Source organism: Achroia grisella, unplaced genomic scaffold, assembly GCF_030625045.1.
Source record: "Achroia grisella isolate CSIRO2021 unplaced genomic scaffold, CSIRO_AGI_Agris_v1 utg906, whole genome shotgun sequence".
NCBI lineage: Eukaryota > Metazoa > Arthropoda > Insecta > Lepidoptera > Pyralidae > Achroia > Achroia grisella.
In genome coordinates this window covers 1,382,315-1,400,813 of record NW_026713064.1, presented here as the reverse complement: position 1 = coordinate 1,400,813, position 18,499 = coordinate 1,382,315, and the positions used below count along the sequence as shown (strand labels likewise).

General features: G+C 31.1%; 1 protein-coding gene across 1 annotated transcript in view; it reads right to left on the bottom strand.

Annotated features, from left to right (window-relative positions):
- Positions 1–69: 69 nt before the first annotated feature.
- Positions 70–18,499, bottom strand: part of LOC131853776 (ubiquitin-conjugating enzyme E2 R2) — a 29,936-nt gene continuing 11,506 nt past the window's right edge. Inside the window, exons 3-5 of the mRNA XM_059204813.1 lie at positions 5,092–5,324; positions 4,273–4,387; positions 70–1,844 (exon numbers count right to left, since the gene is read on the bottom strand). Of these exons, the coding sequence (XP_059060796.1) occupies positions 1,731–1,844; positions 4,273–4,387; positions 5,092–5,324 (462 nt within the window). The 3' untranslated portion in view covers positions 70–1,730. The remainder of the gene's footprint in view (positions 1,845–4,272; positions 4,388–5,091; positions 5,325–18,499) is intronic.

Genomic DNA, 18,499 nt, shown 5'->3' with positions numbered 1-18,499 from the left:
TCTACATCGTAATTATCGTCGTAGACACACTCCTCTTAAACATTTCAAAGCGTTATTAACCTAACATGTGCAATAAAAGTAAAAGAAAGTATTTAAATATTACGTATCAAAAATAGAAACATAATGCACATTAAAATAATAAACTGACTGATTTAACTAGTTCAAGCAAAGTGTACGGACGAATAACTCAGATTAAGTAACATCATATGTTTCTTTGAATTGCATCGTCGTAAAGGAGATAGTTATGGGTTATGGTTGCAATAACTACTGTAAGTAAGCGTTAATTATTACGAAATATGTCATTATCGCTTATTAAATCTACAGAACTGACACATACAAATTTCAAGGAAATAAATTTGAACTTTATTTAAAATATTGCAATAAAATATTTAAATATAATGATTTCTTCATTTTCACAAATTAATGGCAAGTTTGTTCTTAACGGTAAATATTTAAAATTATATTTCGACTTCCATAACTTGAAAATAGGTTGTCAACAATGTAAATTAATATAATTAGAATTAACTAGAATTTCGGCATTCGGCATAGATCGAATAATCAAATGGGGAAATTGACAGTTAACTAAACAAATAAGTTTAGGATATCATCAAAACTGTGGTACATTTATTTTTTAATAGTCACGTAACATTTTCTTTAACACTTAAACGGTATAAAAATAATGTTATTGATATTATTTATCATAATATATTTACAAGAACCATTAAATGCTGATTACAGAAGTGTTAAAAGCCAGCAGAACAATCAACATTTTTTAAAATCAGTATGTTTAAAACATTTTTTGGCATTTTAAATAAAACTAATTTATTGGAGTGCAGTATTTGACTAACTAAAATTTTTTTACATCGTGATCATAAGTTTACGATTTTTTTTAAATTCCATTTCGATTATGGAATACCCAAAATGTTAGTCAATTGATATACATTATAATATCATAAATTTAATAAGTAGACCAGTGAAGAATTTCTATTTACCTGAAATGTTCACGTTGTCTGTAATAAAGATTGATAAACAGTTTCATTAAACAATACGGTAATATATAGCCTAGAATCAAGTTGATATAAAAGAGCGACACTCGCTGACCTATAACAGCTCTGCGTGACACATTTGTTAGTTCTAGTGGCACGATTTTGTGATTTTTTTCTTGACTTCACTCGAAGTTTAGTCCATTTATATAATACATAATACAATGGTTTTCGGAATATAGTCCCAATAAAAAGCAGCTGTAACGAGGCGATTTGCACATCATAGAGCCGAGAAAATACGTGATACATTTTACTAATTTTTATCAATGGTTGATCACTTCCTAGACTGTTGCAGTTAGACTTGACGATAGGAACGCTGCACATTATAAGTAATTCTAGTTGACCAATACGGAACACATTCTCTGGATCGCTTTTGTTCGATGATATTGCACATTGTCAAATTGAATTATCTAAATTACAGTTATTCCAACAATATGCCGTACGTTTCATGAGATGCGTTCCGGTCATCAGAATTTTCTGTCATTAGTTGAACATTTAGGCTCGAAAATGAGATGACCTATTAACAATTATCTTTGTTTGATTAGACTGTTCATATTTGTAGACCATAATCCCGCTGGGCTATGTTGTCACATATCAGGGTGATATATATATGTTTATATAATTATAGTTGTCTGGTGGTCCGTACACGGTTGCGTGAGATCGCATTAGCGCGCGGAGGGCGCGGCCTCACGACTCCCCATTCCCGCTGTCGTCGCCGTCCCCCTCACCACCCTCCAGCTCCTCGTCGGAGTCTGTGTCCAGGTCATCGTAGTCGTCGTCGTAGAAGTCTGTCATGTCCAACTGAAACAATTAATTACTAATTAGTTTAGAACTAATGACATTTATATTCCAAATAACATTTTTTAATTCAATTCTTTTTTTTGGTTCCTAAAACTTTTTGTTATTACAAATTATATCTTCACTATGTATAGTACTTCCATAATACTTTATAGTGTTCAAAAAAATTCTACGAATTACAAACAAAAGTATAAAAGTATTCGTTCTCATTAGGCTTCTAAAAATACTGTATCACAGAATACATTGTTTATACTAAGTCCGAAGCAGGGATGTCAAATGTAGAAGTTTATACGAGATTTTGATTAAAATAAATTGTCACAATATATTATAGTTATGTACGAGCGTGGTTACATAGCTAAATTAATTTAAAACTGTCAACAGGCAACCTTGGTCAGAAGCTATGCACAAGTAGTTGGGCAAATTACAACACTGATATGTAAATTAATCTACATATGATTAGATTATATATTAGAAAGAAGCGTTATACCAAAAAATTGGTTGAATATAATATAAGAAGGCATATGATTTGTTAATATTGCACATATCATCAGATATGGAAGACGGAACGGTCACGGGCTACAATCTTGTTGCAGATCCGATCAAATAATCTCTATTTAAAAAAAAATACTTAGTGAGAAAAGTTTTTCAAGTTTAATCTGTTTTATTTTTTTACTTTAGGGTCTAAGAACAAACGATTTTATGATCTATTTATTAGGACACTATTTCATTTAATAGTAAATAAAAGAATATTCCGAATTAAATCCTTTTCCCACAGACTCATCGTCTTATTAATTTATTTTCATTATTTGATTATATTAACCTTCTTATTTTTTATCCCCTTATAGTTCACAGTTCCAGATCTTAGTCTATGTAAAAACTAGGATCACAATAGAAATAACAATAACTAAATATTGTTTTTTAATTTGAGTAGATTTTTTTATACATGGTATTATTTGATGTGTATTCTATATTAAAGGTACACAGGAACATGAAGACTTTTCATAAAATTATTACTCTCAGTTCTTTATAATATACAAATTCCAAATATGTAATTGCCTAATATCATTGGCAACGCTTTAATGTAAATGTTACTTATATTTTTATACAGAAGTCACCTTCAGCGCCAATGAACCGTAATCAATGTTAAATAAACATTTTTAATTATTTCTTTGGAGTTAACCTTTTAGGTGAGAGGATAAAAAATACGAATATAAACAATATATTATTACTGTTGTACTTCAATATTCATTTAAAACATATTATCAGTAATATTATGAATAGATGAATTAAACTGTAAATATGATGAAAAGTGAAACAAATAAAGCCAACGTTAGAATTTGTTTTATAAGTGGTTCTTTATGTGTTTGTTTTTTTAGTGGTGGCATAAAATATTGTTCTAGCACTGCCAATATTACAACATGGGCTATAGAAACAAAACGGTCCCGTCCACTGATGGATGGAGTGAGGTTGGACTGAAGTAACAATAATGAATTAACCGGGTAATGTCCCCATGAGAGGGTGCAGGTCAGGGCCTCGGGGCGAGCCTCTTTGCCCCGGGATCAATTCCGGGGGCGATAACCTCTGGGGGTTGTATTTAAGCAACTTTGGACAGGAAATAATAGTTTAAAAGTGCATGCAATATGACTGAAGAGGCAAAAATTATTGGACATTTTGTAATATTAAGGCTTACGGTAAAGAATATAAATGCAATACTAATGTAACGTAATAATGTTATCTATTAACCTCTGATTTCTACAGCGATATACAAAGATACATAATCTATCTTAACATGATAGGTTAATCTAGATAACTTAAGGTACTTGAATTCTTCTCATCCTTCCTCAATTAGTTGTCGTATATTATCTACTTATATGCTCCGACGGATTATATAATTGAAAGAGGTACTCGAGTTCGACTTATTTTTTGCGATGTAGTCTTTCCTGTTTTGCCTTATAACTAGTGGCACTCCCCGGTTTTGCCCGAGAGCTCAAAACTTCGTGTTTTGTATATATTAACATAATATAGATATAAAGTATGTCTTACTTTGTATATGAATAAGGTACATTTCATGCAGTGAAAGGATTTCTCTATTGGTGGAGGAGTAGTCCAGTATATTTTTTTAATTATCTTTTTAATATTGGTATATATATATATAATACTGGATTTATTTATAAAGTGGCACATTTGACATAAATAAAAAGTGCCACTTATAAATAAATCCAGCCTGGATTACGTGGATTAATATTACAAACGGGAATGTTTCTGAGGATAATTATGTGTTTGGTACACCGTCAAATATACAATTGTTAATCTAGGATATGGTGATCGTATATCATCATATTCTAGATAACATAACATCATTTTTACACGAATTGGCGCTTTGAGACCGTATTGTTATAAACATTATTACTAGTTTTAATTCAATACCGACCTGAGGTTCTTGCGTCGTCGATTTAACTTGAGTTTTAATACAATAATCTTCTAATGTAAGAGGTACTACAATGCCTTCTTTCTCTGCTTCAATGCGAGCCACTTGTGCTTGTTTTCTGAAAATTAATATCATTACTGTTAATGCACCAATTTGTATGTTGAAAACAATGGTTATTATTATAGGTACTGAAGTTTTGATTTTTATTGATTCTCTCTCACATACATTGAGTAGAAAGGTAGGTTGAAATCTTTTATCTCAGAGGATATCGATGGAATCGAACAGTTATTCATCAAGTATTTTCACTATATAGCACTAATGCCTGAAATATTACGTTCAAACTGATAGCTAAGATCATGCAAATACAAAAAGGGTAACCATTTCAGAAAATTTGTTTGCAGTGTCTATTCAAGATACATATGTATATAGCTGAGCATCACGGAATATACAGTGTATATTATATAATGTTCAAATGTATTGTCTAAGTAGATAGAAAGATAATTTCTTTATTCATCAATTATAAACACATAGGTATGAGGTACAAAACAACTACATGTACAAAAGTGAATAGGCCACCAACTCAGCATAAAGCTAGATGAATCTGCAGCGTTGATATTCAGTTGGTTCCTTCAACTAATACATCAATTGCAAATGTCAACATCTGTGGGTTTGTGACTCAATAACACTTAAACAGCTGCCATAATTCAAATGAAATTTGGTACACTGATAAATAATATCGTAAACAAACATCTAGGATACTTTTCACCCGAACCCACAGATACAGCCAATATAAAATGAACGATTTAGAACTAATATCCTTACCTGATAATGTTTTCATACTCCTTATCCTTGCCCTTGGAGTCACGCCAGCGGCGATACATGACACTGGCGTCTACATTGGCTGGGCTGAAGGTGTTCGGTTCGTTGAGCAATGATATCACCGAAAGTAGCACGGTGCGGACCGACTGCGTGGGGTTCCAACGTTCACATGGCAGCTCTCCCGACTGTGGGTCGTCCACTGGCGGGTGAAGGATCGATATACAGAGGTCGCCGTTCTGAAATTAAGCCATATGTAAAATTAATCTTAGTAATATTATAAACGCGAAAGTTTGTGAGTATAGATGGATGGATCAGAATAACACATAGGCTATAAATGTCAAGCGGTGAAACCGCGGTCACAGCTATTCATATTTAATTACTTATCGTGCTGTTTTAAACAGCATCGCGGTGAAGCTAGTCACAATCTGGCAAGTATCGAAATTACGTTTTTAAATGCCATCTCTTCTAACGCGTTATTAAGTCGAAATATGACAACTGTACAGAGTTTAGTTCTTATTTTAACCAGAATTACAAGTTCCCCAAATTCATAAAAACAAGAATTTTGGGTGCTCACAATTCTGGTTAAAATTAAATGTGGTATAAATTTATAATGAATATTCATAATATATTATTATAATATATATCTAAGAACAAAATTAGAAACTACATTGTATCACGAGGATATATTTTATTCCAAAATAAAAAACAACGAAATCCTGGTGCAAACCATTAACGCAGGCGGGACCATCAATCCATTATCGTCAATTGATAAAAAATACACTAAAGCAACTTTTCTCCTAATTAGTTTAATCAATAAGTTATTTTGTCACAAAGTCAGTCAATAGCATAATTACGTAGCGTAAACACAAAGTTTGCGCAACGATCAACGGAGGAGTGTTATTAAATCTTGATACGATTTAATGCTTCACGCTTTGAGAGGCAGATTTCATTTCCATTGCGTTATAAAGTAGGTAATGTAGGTATGCGTAACTCGGGAGTGTTACATAAATCCATTGTTACTTTTTAGCCAAAGCAAAACTACATTATTGTCAGCAATCAAACCCTATTGTAGGCGCAAAAACAGTCAAACATTAAATATTGCGGAAAACACTGTTTATTAAATAATATTATTGAGTTTAAATTATTAAAACAATAAAAACAATTATTTTTAGCTGTATAATTCCAAATGTACATTAGTTATATCTTTTTAATACAATTTTCTTCAATTAAATTGTTTAAGTTATCTGTACTTTGTAACAAAGTAATGCAATAATTATTTTATTTCAATACATACTAATATTATAAATTTGACGACCATGGTGGTCTAACAGTTTAGCACACCGCATTACTTATGGTCGCGGGTTTGATGGGTTTTTCTATGTATATTATTATAGCATTTGGTGGTTTGATACATTTCGTATTTGGGTAATATAACCTACACTATTCATACAACCATATAGAAAAAATTAAGTTTATGTACTTTCATTAGATGTATTATACAGTATATTAGACCTATAGAAGAAGAAACATAGAGGTAGATAATATTTTTTTATTTTAGTTATTATTTTAAAAAAAGTAACAATCATGAGCGAATTTATTGCGAGGCTATACGTCATTTTGTCATAATTTTGGTAGGCAAAGGTTATCAATATAAAGTTTTTATCAATACTAGATAAACATAGAAACTCAAACTTTTATTCGTTAAAAAACTATAAAATATATTAAGTAAACGATCTATTGTGTGATTTCATCTCTTCTTTTATCTTTCTTTCTATTCAAAATATCAAAACGATTGCCAAAATCATTAAAAATATTACTGGAATATTCACATTACAGTAAGTTTAAAATGAGAATTACATTAGGAGTACATTGAAATAAGTGAATAAGTGCGTATTTTTTATGGTAGAGAATACAAAGACGAGACCGTTGCTGTTGTTTTTAATTTTGTGAGTTGCCGATATTTCTGCTGGGCTATAATTGCCATTATCATATCCCACAGGTAAACTGAGAAGCATAAGATTGATGCTAACTTTAAAGATAGTATTATATTTGTCTACTTTCACACGTTCTCGTTTCTTGTCAATTTGTCACTACAACACCAAGATCAAATATCTCTTAGACAGTGCACTCATTATGGGTAATATAAATACATGAATAGAAAACGTAAATAATAATCGGGTTCAATTAAAAAACAATTAAAGAATACCGTGTTTATTTTAAAAATATTTGGTTTCGGATATTTTTCTTTAACATACAAATTAATTTCTAATTTATTTGTTTTTATAATTTCTAATATACTAGGGTATTAGTATATTAGAAAAAATCATAATATTACAGAATCTGGAGGTAAGCAAAAGGTTATCAATGTTATCGAACCTGGAAATATTTATATTTGGGTATTCCCCGTTATTGTACAGTTCATTATAATAATAATATTGTATTTACGTAGAGTGGTATCTCGTCAAGCAAATTAAATATTTGCAAACACGAAAGTAGATTGGAGGTCTGAATCTCACGATGGCGATATATAAAAAACTTTTAAAAACTTATTTTTTATGTGAATTACAGCTCTATGGAACTCTCTTTTCTAATCATATATGAAAATAATATTCATCATATTATTTTTTCATGAAAGTAAATACTTCTGTGGGATAATTGGCATTTGTTCATCTTCCTTGTCTTAATGATCTTTTCTTCTTTCTTCTTGCAGCGAAACTGAGTTCAGCAGCTTTTGCCGTGCGTAAGGATAGACAGTACACTGATACTGATACTGCTAGATTGGTCTATTTCAATTATTTACATAGTTTACTCTTTTATGGAATATTATTATGGGGAAAAGCGGCAGATATTAAAAATATATTCATATTACAAAAACGTGCCATTTGAGCGATCTACTGTATGAAGAGTCGTGACTTATTAAGAGAGAAATTCAGAGGCAAATATTGCTTGCTCACCGTTGTTTCTCAATTTATATATTCAAATATCCTATATGTCCATAAAAATCTGGACTTATTTCCAAAAAACAGCAATATTCATAATATTAATACTAGATTTAAAGACAAACTTGCTGTCCCCAAGTATCGTTTAGAAAAAGTCAATAGGTCTTTTATGGGAATAGGTATAAAAATTTACAATAAGATATATTGGAATTACCCTTAAATAAATTCAAAACATCTGTTAAATCATATTTACTGAGCAAGGCCTATTACTCATTGAACGATTACTTGAATGACGAGCGTGCATGGCAATAGTTTTCATGTTCGGGATTTTAATTTAATGTTAGACATAGACACCTATATAAATACCTATGCATTGTAAATAAACTGGATTTAAAAAAAAAAGTAATTGAATTGAGTTTCTTGCCAGTTCTTCTCAATTAGATCTATATACCGAACTGGACGGTAGGAAAAAAAAATTATAATGTAAAAATTTGACGTTCATAAGCGGCTAAAATGCCCTACATGAATAAATAATTTTTGAATTTTGAATTTTTTGATCTGTAACATTATATGGACAGGATGTTTTATTATGACACTGAATCTAGAATAATATTATTAACTTCAGTGTAACAAAATTGTAAAATAACAATGAACACTATATAGTTGTTTGCCAAATCGGACTTATACCTCGTCTCACTAAGGAAATAACGGAAGCGTAATTGCGCGAGGCTAGAGACCTACCTCCGGGTGCCCTTGACGTCCTCGGCCAACACCAGCCCACCCCATTTACATCGTAACCTGCGCAACGACTCGTGAAGGTTACTTCATCTCACAATTTTATTCTTTTTCTCATCAAATAAAATGTATATACACGTCGAATGCGCATGTTAGCCAACTTTGTTGAATTTGACCTACATTTGGAATAACATCGCGATAACTTACTATATTATATATTTGATATTGGCGTTTGTATTTCCATCAAACGAGTTAAGATAAATCTGACATACTTAATATCTTACTCTTCAGTAATTGGAAGGGCATGAGGGGAGCTACGGTCGATATGACTCGAATCAGTATATTCAATGATCATGTTCCTGTTTATGTTATACTGATGTATAATTTGCATAAAAGAGTAACAAACATCCATCCATCCACACTCACAAACTTCTGCGTTTGTATTATTAATAAGATATATAGACGCTACCAATGTCCACAAGATTAGCCGGAAGTTTTCCAAAACTGTATTGGTAGGAATTATTATAATCATATAAACGTTAATTCTGTTACAGTCGTTTCTTTACTGTCTTTCTATAAAATGAATAATAGGCAAGTAAATCTGATAAGAAATGAAGATGATAAAACGACGGAAGCCAATTGCAGATGCCTATTTATAGACTAGAGTTCCACTGGACGTATACTATTTGAATCTGAGCCGAGAGAGAAGTAAACATTTCTTGAACCAACATACATGTATGAGTCGAGTTATGAATGTGGACGAATTTAGATAATAAGGTCTATTTTATAACTTATTTTATTGTTATTTATTATAACCTACCGTGAAGACAGAAATATTTTATTCAAATAATAAAACAAATATCTATTCTTTTATGAAATAGCCTACAGTATTTTATAAAAGAAGAGAAGCATTAGGTATAAGACTTATCTTTATATAGTTTTATTTTCTCTCTTTTATTTTTGTTAACGTCCTTTTAATGTTGTCCGTCCGTCTACAAATTATTAGAAGTAAATAAATAAATTCTAATCAATTTTAGAATAAATATTTATAGATGAGGACTTACGGTTTATTGCGAGCACTAACTCCTATCTACATGGTGAAAGTAACGCCGTAAAATAACAGATCAAGTAATTTTGGCTAATATTATTATTTGACTACTTATGTTTGCGCAGAAATATTTAGACTTGTGTGAAAATGGTATAAAGTCCTCAAAGTTTCGCATCCAGGTGAGCGGTATCTATTTATACTCTAAGCGTGGTAGCACGGTACGTGTAATAGCTGACATTTACAACTTTTTACAGTATGATTATAAAATTAAATTTTAAGTAACCCCCGAATAAGACAAATTAACTCTAATAAACAGTAGCTAAGAACAATCTCGATCACGTCAGCTTTCAAACAAAAAATGCATCATAAACGGTCCATTTCTATAGAAGCTATGATGCCACAGACAAGTCAAACTTATAATACACCTCTTCTTGCATCAGGATGTATTTAGTGAGATTGAAGGAGTAAAAAAAAAACATTATCGACATACTTTCGCAAACAACAAGCTTTGATGTAAACGGTAAATGACCTATATTATGTTAGGGAGTTGTATTGCTGGATGCCTGTCACCCGCAGCACGCGGTAACGCTTAGTATATTTATTAGGGGTTCTACGTAATTCTTATTACAACTCGACATACACTATATAATTTTAAGTACTAACTTGTAATTCTTAAAATATAAGTAGACATTTTAAGAATTACAAGTTATATACTATATAATAATTATTAGATACCATGAAATTTAAAAAACATATCTTTGGTTTTTTTACTGAACCTTTATTTCTAATAAATTCTTTTTTTAATATTACAATAAATACATCATCTTTCTTTCTTCGATATCATTTGGGATCAACATAACACGTTTCTCCCCATTCATTGATCTCAATATTCACTCATTCTTGACGTATCCTCTTTCACACAGAAACAGATCCATTTCTTTTTAGTCTGTTTTCTCCTAATATGGTTATTATGAGGAAACATCATATTATACTAATGTATCAGGGGTATAATAGTGTTATATTTAAACACTTACATTTAACGCGATTTTCGGATACAATTATTGATAAAAGCGATTATATCAGTGGAGCCTGATTATACTAAAAATGACATTTAAGAGCGAACTTTGTCCTTTCATTACAACCAAGTTGGTATTATAAAAAAAGAATAACTAGTTTTCCTAGCGTAATGACGTGGAAATTACATTGCAAAATCGATCATTATACGTCATTACAGAGGTAGCGAATCAGGCGATAGCTTGTCTGATCCTAGCCGTTGTAGAGTTCACAATTTTAACTGTCTGTAACTTCAAGTCAAGTCGATTATGATTACTAATAATTTATATAAACAGATTCTTCGAGACATGAAGATACTATGGATATTACTAACTGTAAATTAAAATTATATTACACATCTCTTAGAAAATTTATCCAAGTATCTCTATTGCATCCATGGCCCTTATGTAACTGCAAATCATATTATTTAATTGTTGTACTATTACTTTTTAGTTTGCTCAGGATTGACAAGACACGTAACATATAGTAAATATTTATCTGAAATGTAAGATACATTTACAATACAAATGGTCAATGTAATGAAAGTTCCGGAGAAATTACCAAAATGTGCATTCTCTCTTTATAACATAGACGTGGTGTATTGCTATAATTGTAATAAAAAAATTAATACGACAAACAAACTGCAAAATTCGTTACTTAAAATAAATAAGCGAATGAATATCGATCACACTCTAATATTATCGACAAAATCAGAAATAGATATGTTTTAAAATACGTGTGGTATAGTGAGGATGATAGAGCATATTAAGCTGTGTCATAAGACAGAAGCCACCTCGCTCATATCGGCAGCATAAAAGAGCGAGAGCGACGCCCCCGGCTAAAAATATGCCACCGGTTCACTGCGCGCTTCTCCACAAAGAAATTGCGCGTATTCTGACCTCCAAATCGGGAAACGCTTCAAAACAGACGCATGCTTTACATTTATATGAAAACACTAACAGGTTTACCTAGAAATCTATTCTGGCAATGCTGATTTCAGGATCATTGTCAAGTACAATTTAATTATAACTGTGTTGTTTAGGATGTCGACATTGTTTTCTGGTTGCGGAAACAACATATACCTAATAGGTAGTGGTAGGGAGAGGGGATTATTAGTAATGTGGAGTAGTGACCTCATTGCTAGCATTTTGTAAAATTAAATAAACATATAACGATATAGTTTTTAAATTCCCAAATAAGACGAGGCACGTAATCAATTTTTAGGTTTAGTAATTAAAACAGTTGACTTATAATAAAATATTGACAACTTGTATTATTGCCTTTAAATAAAAATATGATTGGGCAAGTATCATAATCGTAACAAGCGTTGCGTGTTTGTCATTCATTGTGTTAACTATCGTGTGACGCACCATTAATTAAAATGGTAAAGTCAATAATCATGTAACCTGAAACGGAACGTCAGAGGCCAGAGCCAAAGTAATCTATGTGACATTGACAAGTGGATGACGGATGATTGAACGGAGGCAGCGGGAGTTTTGGAGCGAAAGTGTTTATATTGTTATAAAAACAAATAAGAAATAGGTAATTGTGAATATTGTAGGCATTGAGGTGTTTCTCTCCCTGACTAACCGGCATTACGCCTAAGTCGTCAGGATACTAGTGATTTTAAAAGTTCAGAAGCGGTACCAATCCCGCCTACAAATTCCACCGTAAGGTAATTCTGACTAGAAGTTGTGGTAAGTGAATTTACGTTAATAACACGCATACCATTAAACGCAGTATCTCACTTGTTTTATTAAACTTTTGGATGAATTGCTTTCTACATATTAAATAGATTTAGTATGTACGATAACTTGCGAGAGTAATGACATGACATGTAGCACGATATTGAGGTATACAATATACCTAAGAAAGAAGTATTATGAATATTAGGATATCTAATTAGTTTAAAATACAGAGTAACTATTGTTATGTTATTAATGCCTATGATAGAGTATGATAGGATATCAACAGATTAGAAACAGTTACTTTAAACAGTTAGTTATTAACTATGTTGACATACAGGTTGAACATGAGAACACATACCATGTTATACATATAAACAGTGAAATGGTATTGCTGAGTTTGTTGCTAATTCACAGTAAATTAGTCAAACTTACTGTTCAGTTTTGTGTGTTTGTTCTACGTGAATTGAATTGAAGAATTGTTATTATTTCTTTACATAGGTATACATATATGTTTGATGATCCCATTTCAGATAAATGACAATCACAGGCATAGTCCAGGTATATGTCTTGATTGTGGTTATATTCCCAAATTGAGATACTGTCATATATATATATATTATATTGGTTGATGCTTTGATATGTGTTTATTAATGAATTAATAAAGCATATCAATATAGATAGACATAGTATATTGTTGACATAAACTGATACAAGCTACATAACATGTTATATTTCATAATATTACATATTAAAGACATTTTAGATGCTATCTCATGATTAGCTGTGAAGCTCTCAGTGAAAATAGTACTTAACTCTGATAGTACAATTATTATATTTATTTCTTGCTGTGTTTTGAATTTTATAAATGTATATATATATAGCAATGGCTAACAATTGGTAGTAAACTCCAATGTTAAAAACCGAATAACTGTAAACTATTATTATTAATAGTTCTTTATTTAATTATTAATTAGTATAAAATCCAATTGAGATCTATTAGGATCCTCAAGGTTATAATAATCATATAATATTGATTATTAATGTGTTGAAAAAGCACCTAGAGATGATATCCAATTCCTCAAAGGTGTCATATTATGCTGGAATTATATATTATATGTATGCTCATATTGAATGTATTATATGTTTGAGCAATTGGTTCACTTCTTTGATGCTTCTCTTGAAATTCATTAGAATGGCCCTTAGCAGCCATTGTTGATCAATAAAGGTACTTAAAGGTCCTGTGCAGGTACCTGTAGCTATGTACATTTGTCATTTGAGACAATGTTTAGTAAGTGATTGTTGGAATTTATAAGCACCCAATTAATATGTGACATGTTAGAAAGTGATAGATTACAGGTAAGACTATTCTTACATGGTTCAGTTTTGTAAACTATGAAGTTGTCTTTTAACCTAAAGAAAGACTTGGTAAAGCCAGAAATGGATGTTGTTGGGTCTTGATTGTACAAAAGACCTGTTGACTTTAGTTTAGTTTTATAATTTATGAAGTTGTCTTTTAACCTAAAGAAAAGCTTTTGGTAAAGCCAGAAATTAATGTTGTTGGCTCTTGATTCTATTATTGATTGTACAAGAAACCTGTTGAATTTTCTAAACAATACTTGAGCAACAAGTTTGTCTTTAAATTTACTATTAGTGTTATGAATATGAATAAAAGTTTTTGGAAATAAGTTAATATTTGTGTACATACAGAATGTTTGGATATATATATTGAGTCGCAACAGTGAGAGTATTTGCCTTTTGATGAGTTATAACTCTCCATACAGTAAATTGCACAAAATGTCATGATTTTATAATATGAATATGTACAACATAAGACAATTGTTATCACAATAATGAAAATAGACTATTGTAATATATTGCAATGTATTGCTATATTGTCCAATCTTGTGTACTGCATAAGCTAATGAACTGAAGAAGTTATCCATTGAGTCTTATTATTTAGTGTCATTTGTAGAATGACAGTACTAAGAAACTATAAAGTGGACAGATTCATTGTTAAATCTATATTGGAATTGAAATGTCAACCAAGGAGGAAATCATAATTGTTTAAATTCAAATTGTATTATATATTTGTGAAGTACAGATAATAAAAAAAAAATAGAATATATAGAATATATTATTGAATATTAATATAAATAAATGTATATCAGAAGATGATAATAACTGATTTAAAGCATTCATGAGTTAATAATGAACTCATCTTGAAGTTAGCACATGGATTGTGTCAAACAGTGTGGTCTAGAATTGTGAAATTTGGATAATAAACTTTATAATTCAGATATTATGGCAGGAAAATGGAAATAAATGAGTGCATAGCACTCTTTTGTTGTATATAGGTATGGACAGATGGGAGAGAATTAAGTGAATACATGTAAACTGTGATATGGTGAAATAGAGGAGAAAGAAAAATTTGGATACTATTTTTAAATGGTTTATGTAACTTACCTTTTATGTATTTGTATACTACAGGATTATAAAATATTTTATGATTTGACTAATGAAGTTTCTGTATATTAATTAGTTATTATTAAATAGTCTCTGTGGGAGGCAATGTTAAGATATTCAAAGTACATAAGCTTTAAAATTATTATAGAGGAAAATTATGAGACACAGACAGACAAGATTGTTAGGAAAGTAAAGAGATATGGATATTCTAGAAAACTTTGCTGATGACCTTGGTAATGTGGTTATTAATAGGCTGCATAACTTTCCATGCATGGAAATTCGTTCCCATTCTATACAACCATTATATATTTATGAGAATTCCTGATTGTTGGTGTTTTATGCTATGCCTTTATAAGCATGTGGTTTGTTTTATTTAATATAACTTTGTTACCAAAGAGGATGAGACTGAAGTTAGTCAGTTTTATGAAGATAGCACTCCTATACTGTGCCACACTTCCAATTATCTTCTGTGAGTCTACTGTACTGTAGAGGACAGTGCATGGCGATTTCGGTATAGCTATGACAGGAATATATAAGTAAAAAAAAAAAAAACTTAATTATCTTGTGAACACAAGTTAATCACTGCAAATGTAACTTAGATTGAAAGTAAGATGTTGGTATCTGTTGGGATGAACAGTGATTCACAAACACAGTATCAGTATAATTTATAGAAAAAAAAAATATAAATAGCAATGATTCAAAAGAAGATTGTATCATATGTACAGGTATAAATACATATAGTAATGCCTATTTAACATTTAAATAGTATTGTGATTGATTGGATTGTATGACGCCATATAATGAAATGAAAAATTTATAAGCCAAGAGACCCGTGATAGCCAAAGAATATATATAAGAAAATGGCAGAGACGACAGACAAAAGAAAAGTAGGACAGCAGAAAAAAAGATAAGCAGATGACATAAGAAAAAAAAAAAGGAAACAGCAGGAAAAGACTGGATGCAAACTTCCATAGGGAGAGACGTGGATAGTCAGTATAGACGAGCTGGTTTATGAATATGGATACTGGCGTAATTTATGAGATTTTATATGGTTTACTGATGGATAATAAACTACTTTATGAATAGCATATATGTAGAATGAAAAATAAATAAGTTGTAAATTTTACATGTTATAGAGAATTATTTGTTGAGAAAATGTTTGCGAGCTGAGCCATTGTTCTTTAATTATAATGGTATTATAGTGAATACAAATGTAAGAAGCACAGGTAGTTAAAAGAAAAAAAAACAAAAGGACAATTGATTGTTGTTAAATGTATGAGCATTAAAGTTTTGAAAAGTGTACATGGGTATACTAGATTTAAGTTGAAAGGATCCTATTGAACCTATAACTGTTTTAAGAGACCTTTATATCCAATGCAAATAAAATGAGAGAGAATATAAGTTGTGGAAGTAAGGCTATATCTGTCAATTTAATCCCAGGAATATATAAGAAAAGTTACTAGAGGACATAAATGAAAGTTAAGATATAAGAAAGTTAAATATTGTTAAGGATTACAGTTTACAGTTATAAATTACTGTTGTAGATGGTTTTGCCAATTTTATTAATTTCTAGTTAACCTTTGTTAAATCTTGAGATATTGTATCTATTAAGATTTTAATTGATTAAAAAAAAAAAAAAGAGAATAATCGAAGCATATAATGCTAAATTAACGAGCATGTAAGAATTGTTGGTATACATGTTGACTCAATTGACTTGAATATGAGATTGGATGTGTTGTATTTAGACCATTGTAACTTTTGACATAATTGTTGAGTTGTAGTAAAATAAAAGTGTTAACTAAGGCTTTAAATAGTGAACTCATCAACATATAAGAATTGATGTTGTCACTTGCATAGCATACGAGAACGGATGTATTAAATAAGTGAGGGTGTTTTAATGTTGAATTGTACAAAATTACAGGTGTAGAGATATTGGAAGTTTATAATAATAACGGTGATGTTGTTTTCAAATATTTGGTTAAGTTAAAATTTTTATAAGTAATGATCAACGCAATCAAATGCTGGGCATTTGATTCCATAGATTAGTCTGAGCACCTATATGCACTTGTATGTGTGGCTGAACGCTCTTTGGAGAAATCGGATTGACTATTGTACTAACTAAATAGTTTAAATTGAAATTAATCCTTTCAGAACTGATTTTATGTGTCTGGAATTTAAATATAACTAATGGCTTGATAACATGGTCTGCTAGTAAGCAGAAAGTTACAGCCGAATACGCAGAATATTTTAGAAAATGTGTTGTAATTAATGGGAAATTAGAAGAGGTGCTAATTTATAGAACCCAGACACCGTATACAGACACTTTAGAAATATTATGAATAAAGCGCTCGAGGTGTACAAGATAGTTACACTGCAAGATTGTAGTAAGGACGATCACAAGGTAAAATTTGATACACCTCGATGGAAAATAGTCGGTAAATATACGCGGTGAAGAGTTGTACATGAACGAATAGATCTGAAAGATTAAGGAATGCTAGTGATAATGAGTGAGTGACAATGATGAGTTACAATCGATGACAAGCTGAATTATGAGCAAAATGGCTAATAGAACGGGCGGTTGATATGACAATGAAAAATGATTTGCAATACTTTGATGAAATTATGAGATTAATATAATAATAATATGACTATGAATACGATTTATGGATTTTAAGGTAAATGATGGTGATTTAGATTTGATGATATACTGATGAGATGATTGCGCTGAGATCGCGGCTAATGGTTCCGTATACGTTAGTTCACGGAGAAAATGGGGATCCGCGTGTGCTCAATGCGACGTACAACGAACGACTCGCTTTTTGTTGATGCTACTCAAGATTTGGTAGATAATAATAGGAGTAGGGTATGTGGTAGTAATATATTGCAAGTTCGTTCAGAAATTGATAGATATATATCAACCAGATATATAATTCGAATTTGGTACATAATTAAATTGAATTAACTTATGATTAAATATTATAAAGTCCTTTAAAGCGTTGGAGAAATAGTAAAATGGAACCAGGAAATCCAGTTCTTAAAAAATGTAATAGAATAAAAAGTAAAATTTGATGGGAGTGCATATAACCCATAGTTGAGTTGCAATGTAGATCACTTGAGGCTGAAGTAAAAATAGCATAGTACCATAAAGAATATGGCTAGTTGGAGGCCGTAACTCCTTGCGTGCGCAAGCGGTGAATGCCTCATTGAGAAAATGACCAGTTGTTAAATATTTGATGTGTTTCAGTTGGAGGCCGTAGTTCCTTGTGGCGGCAAGCGGTGGCTGAGTCTAATGAGAATCTGACCAGTTTGAGGCCGTAGCTCCTTGTGTGGGCAAGCGGTGGCTGAGTTTAATGAGAATCTGACCAGTTTGAGGCCGTAGCTCCTTGTGTGGGCAAGCGGTGGCTGAGTCTAATAAAATCCAGATCTATTGAGACCGTAGCTCATAGTGGGCAAGCGGTGGCATTTTTTTAATGTTTTGTTTTAAC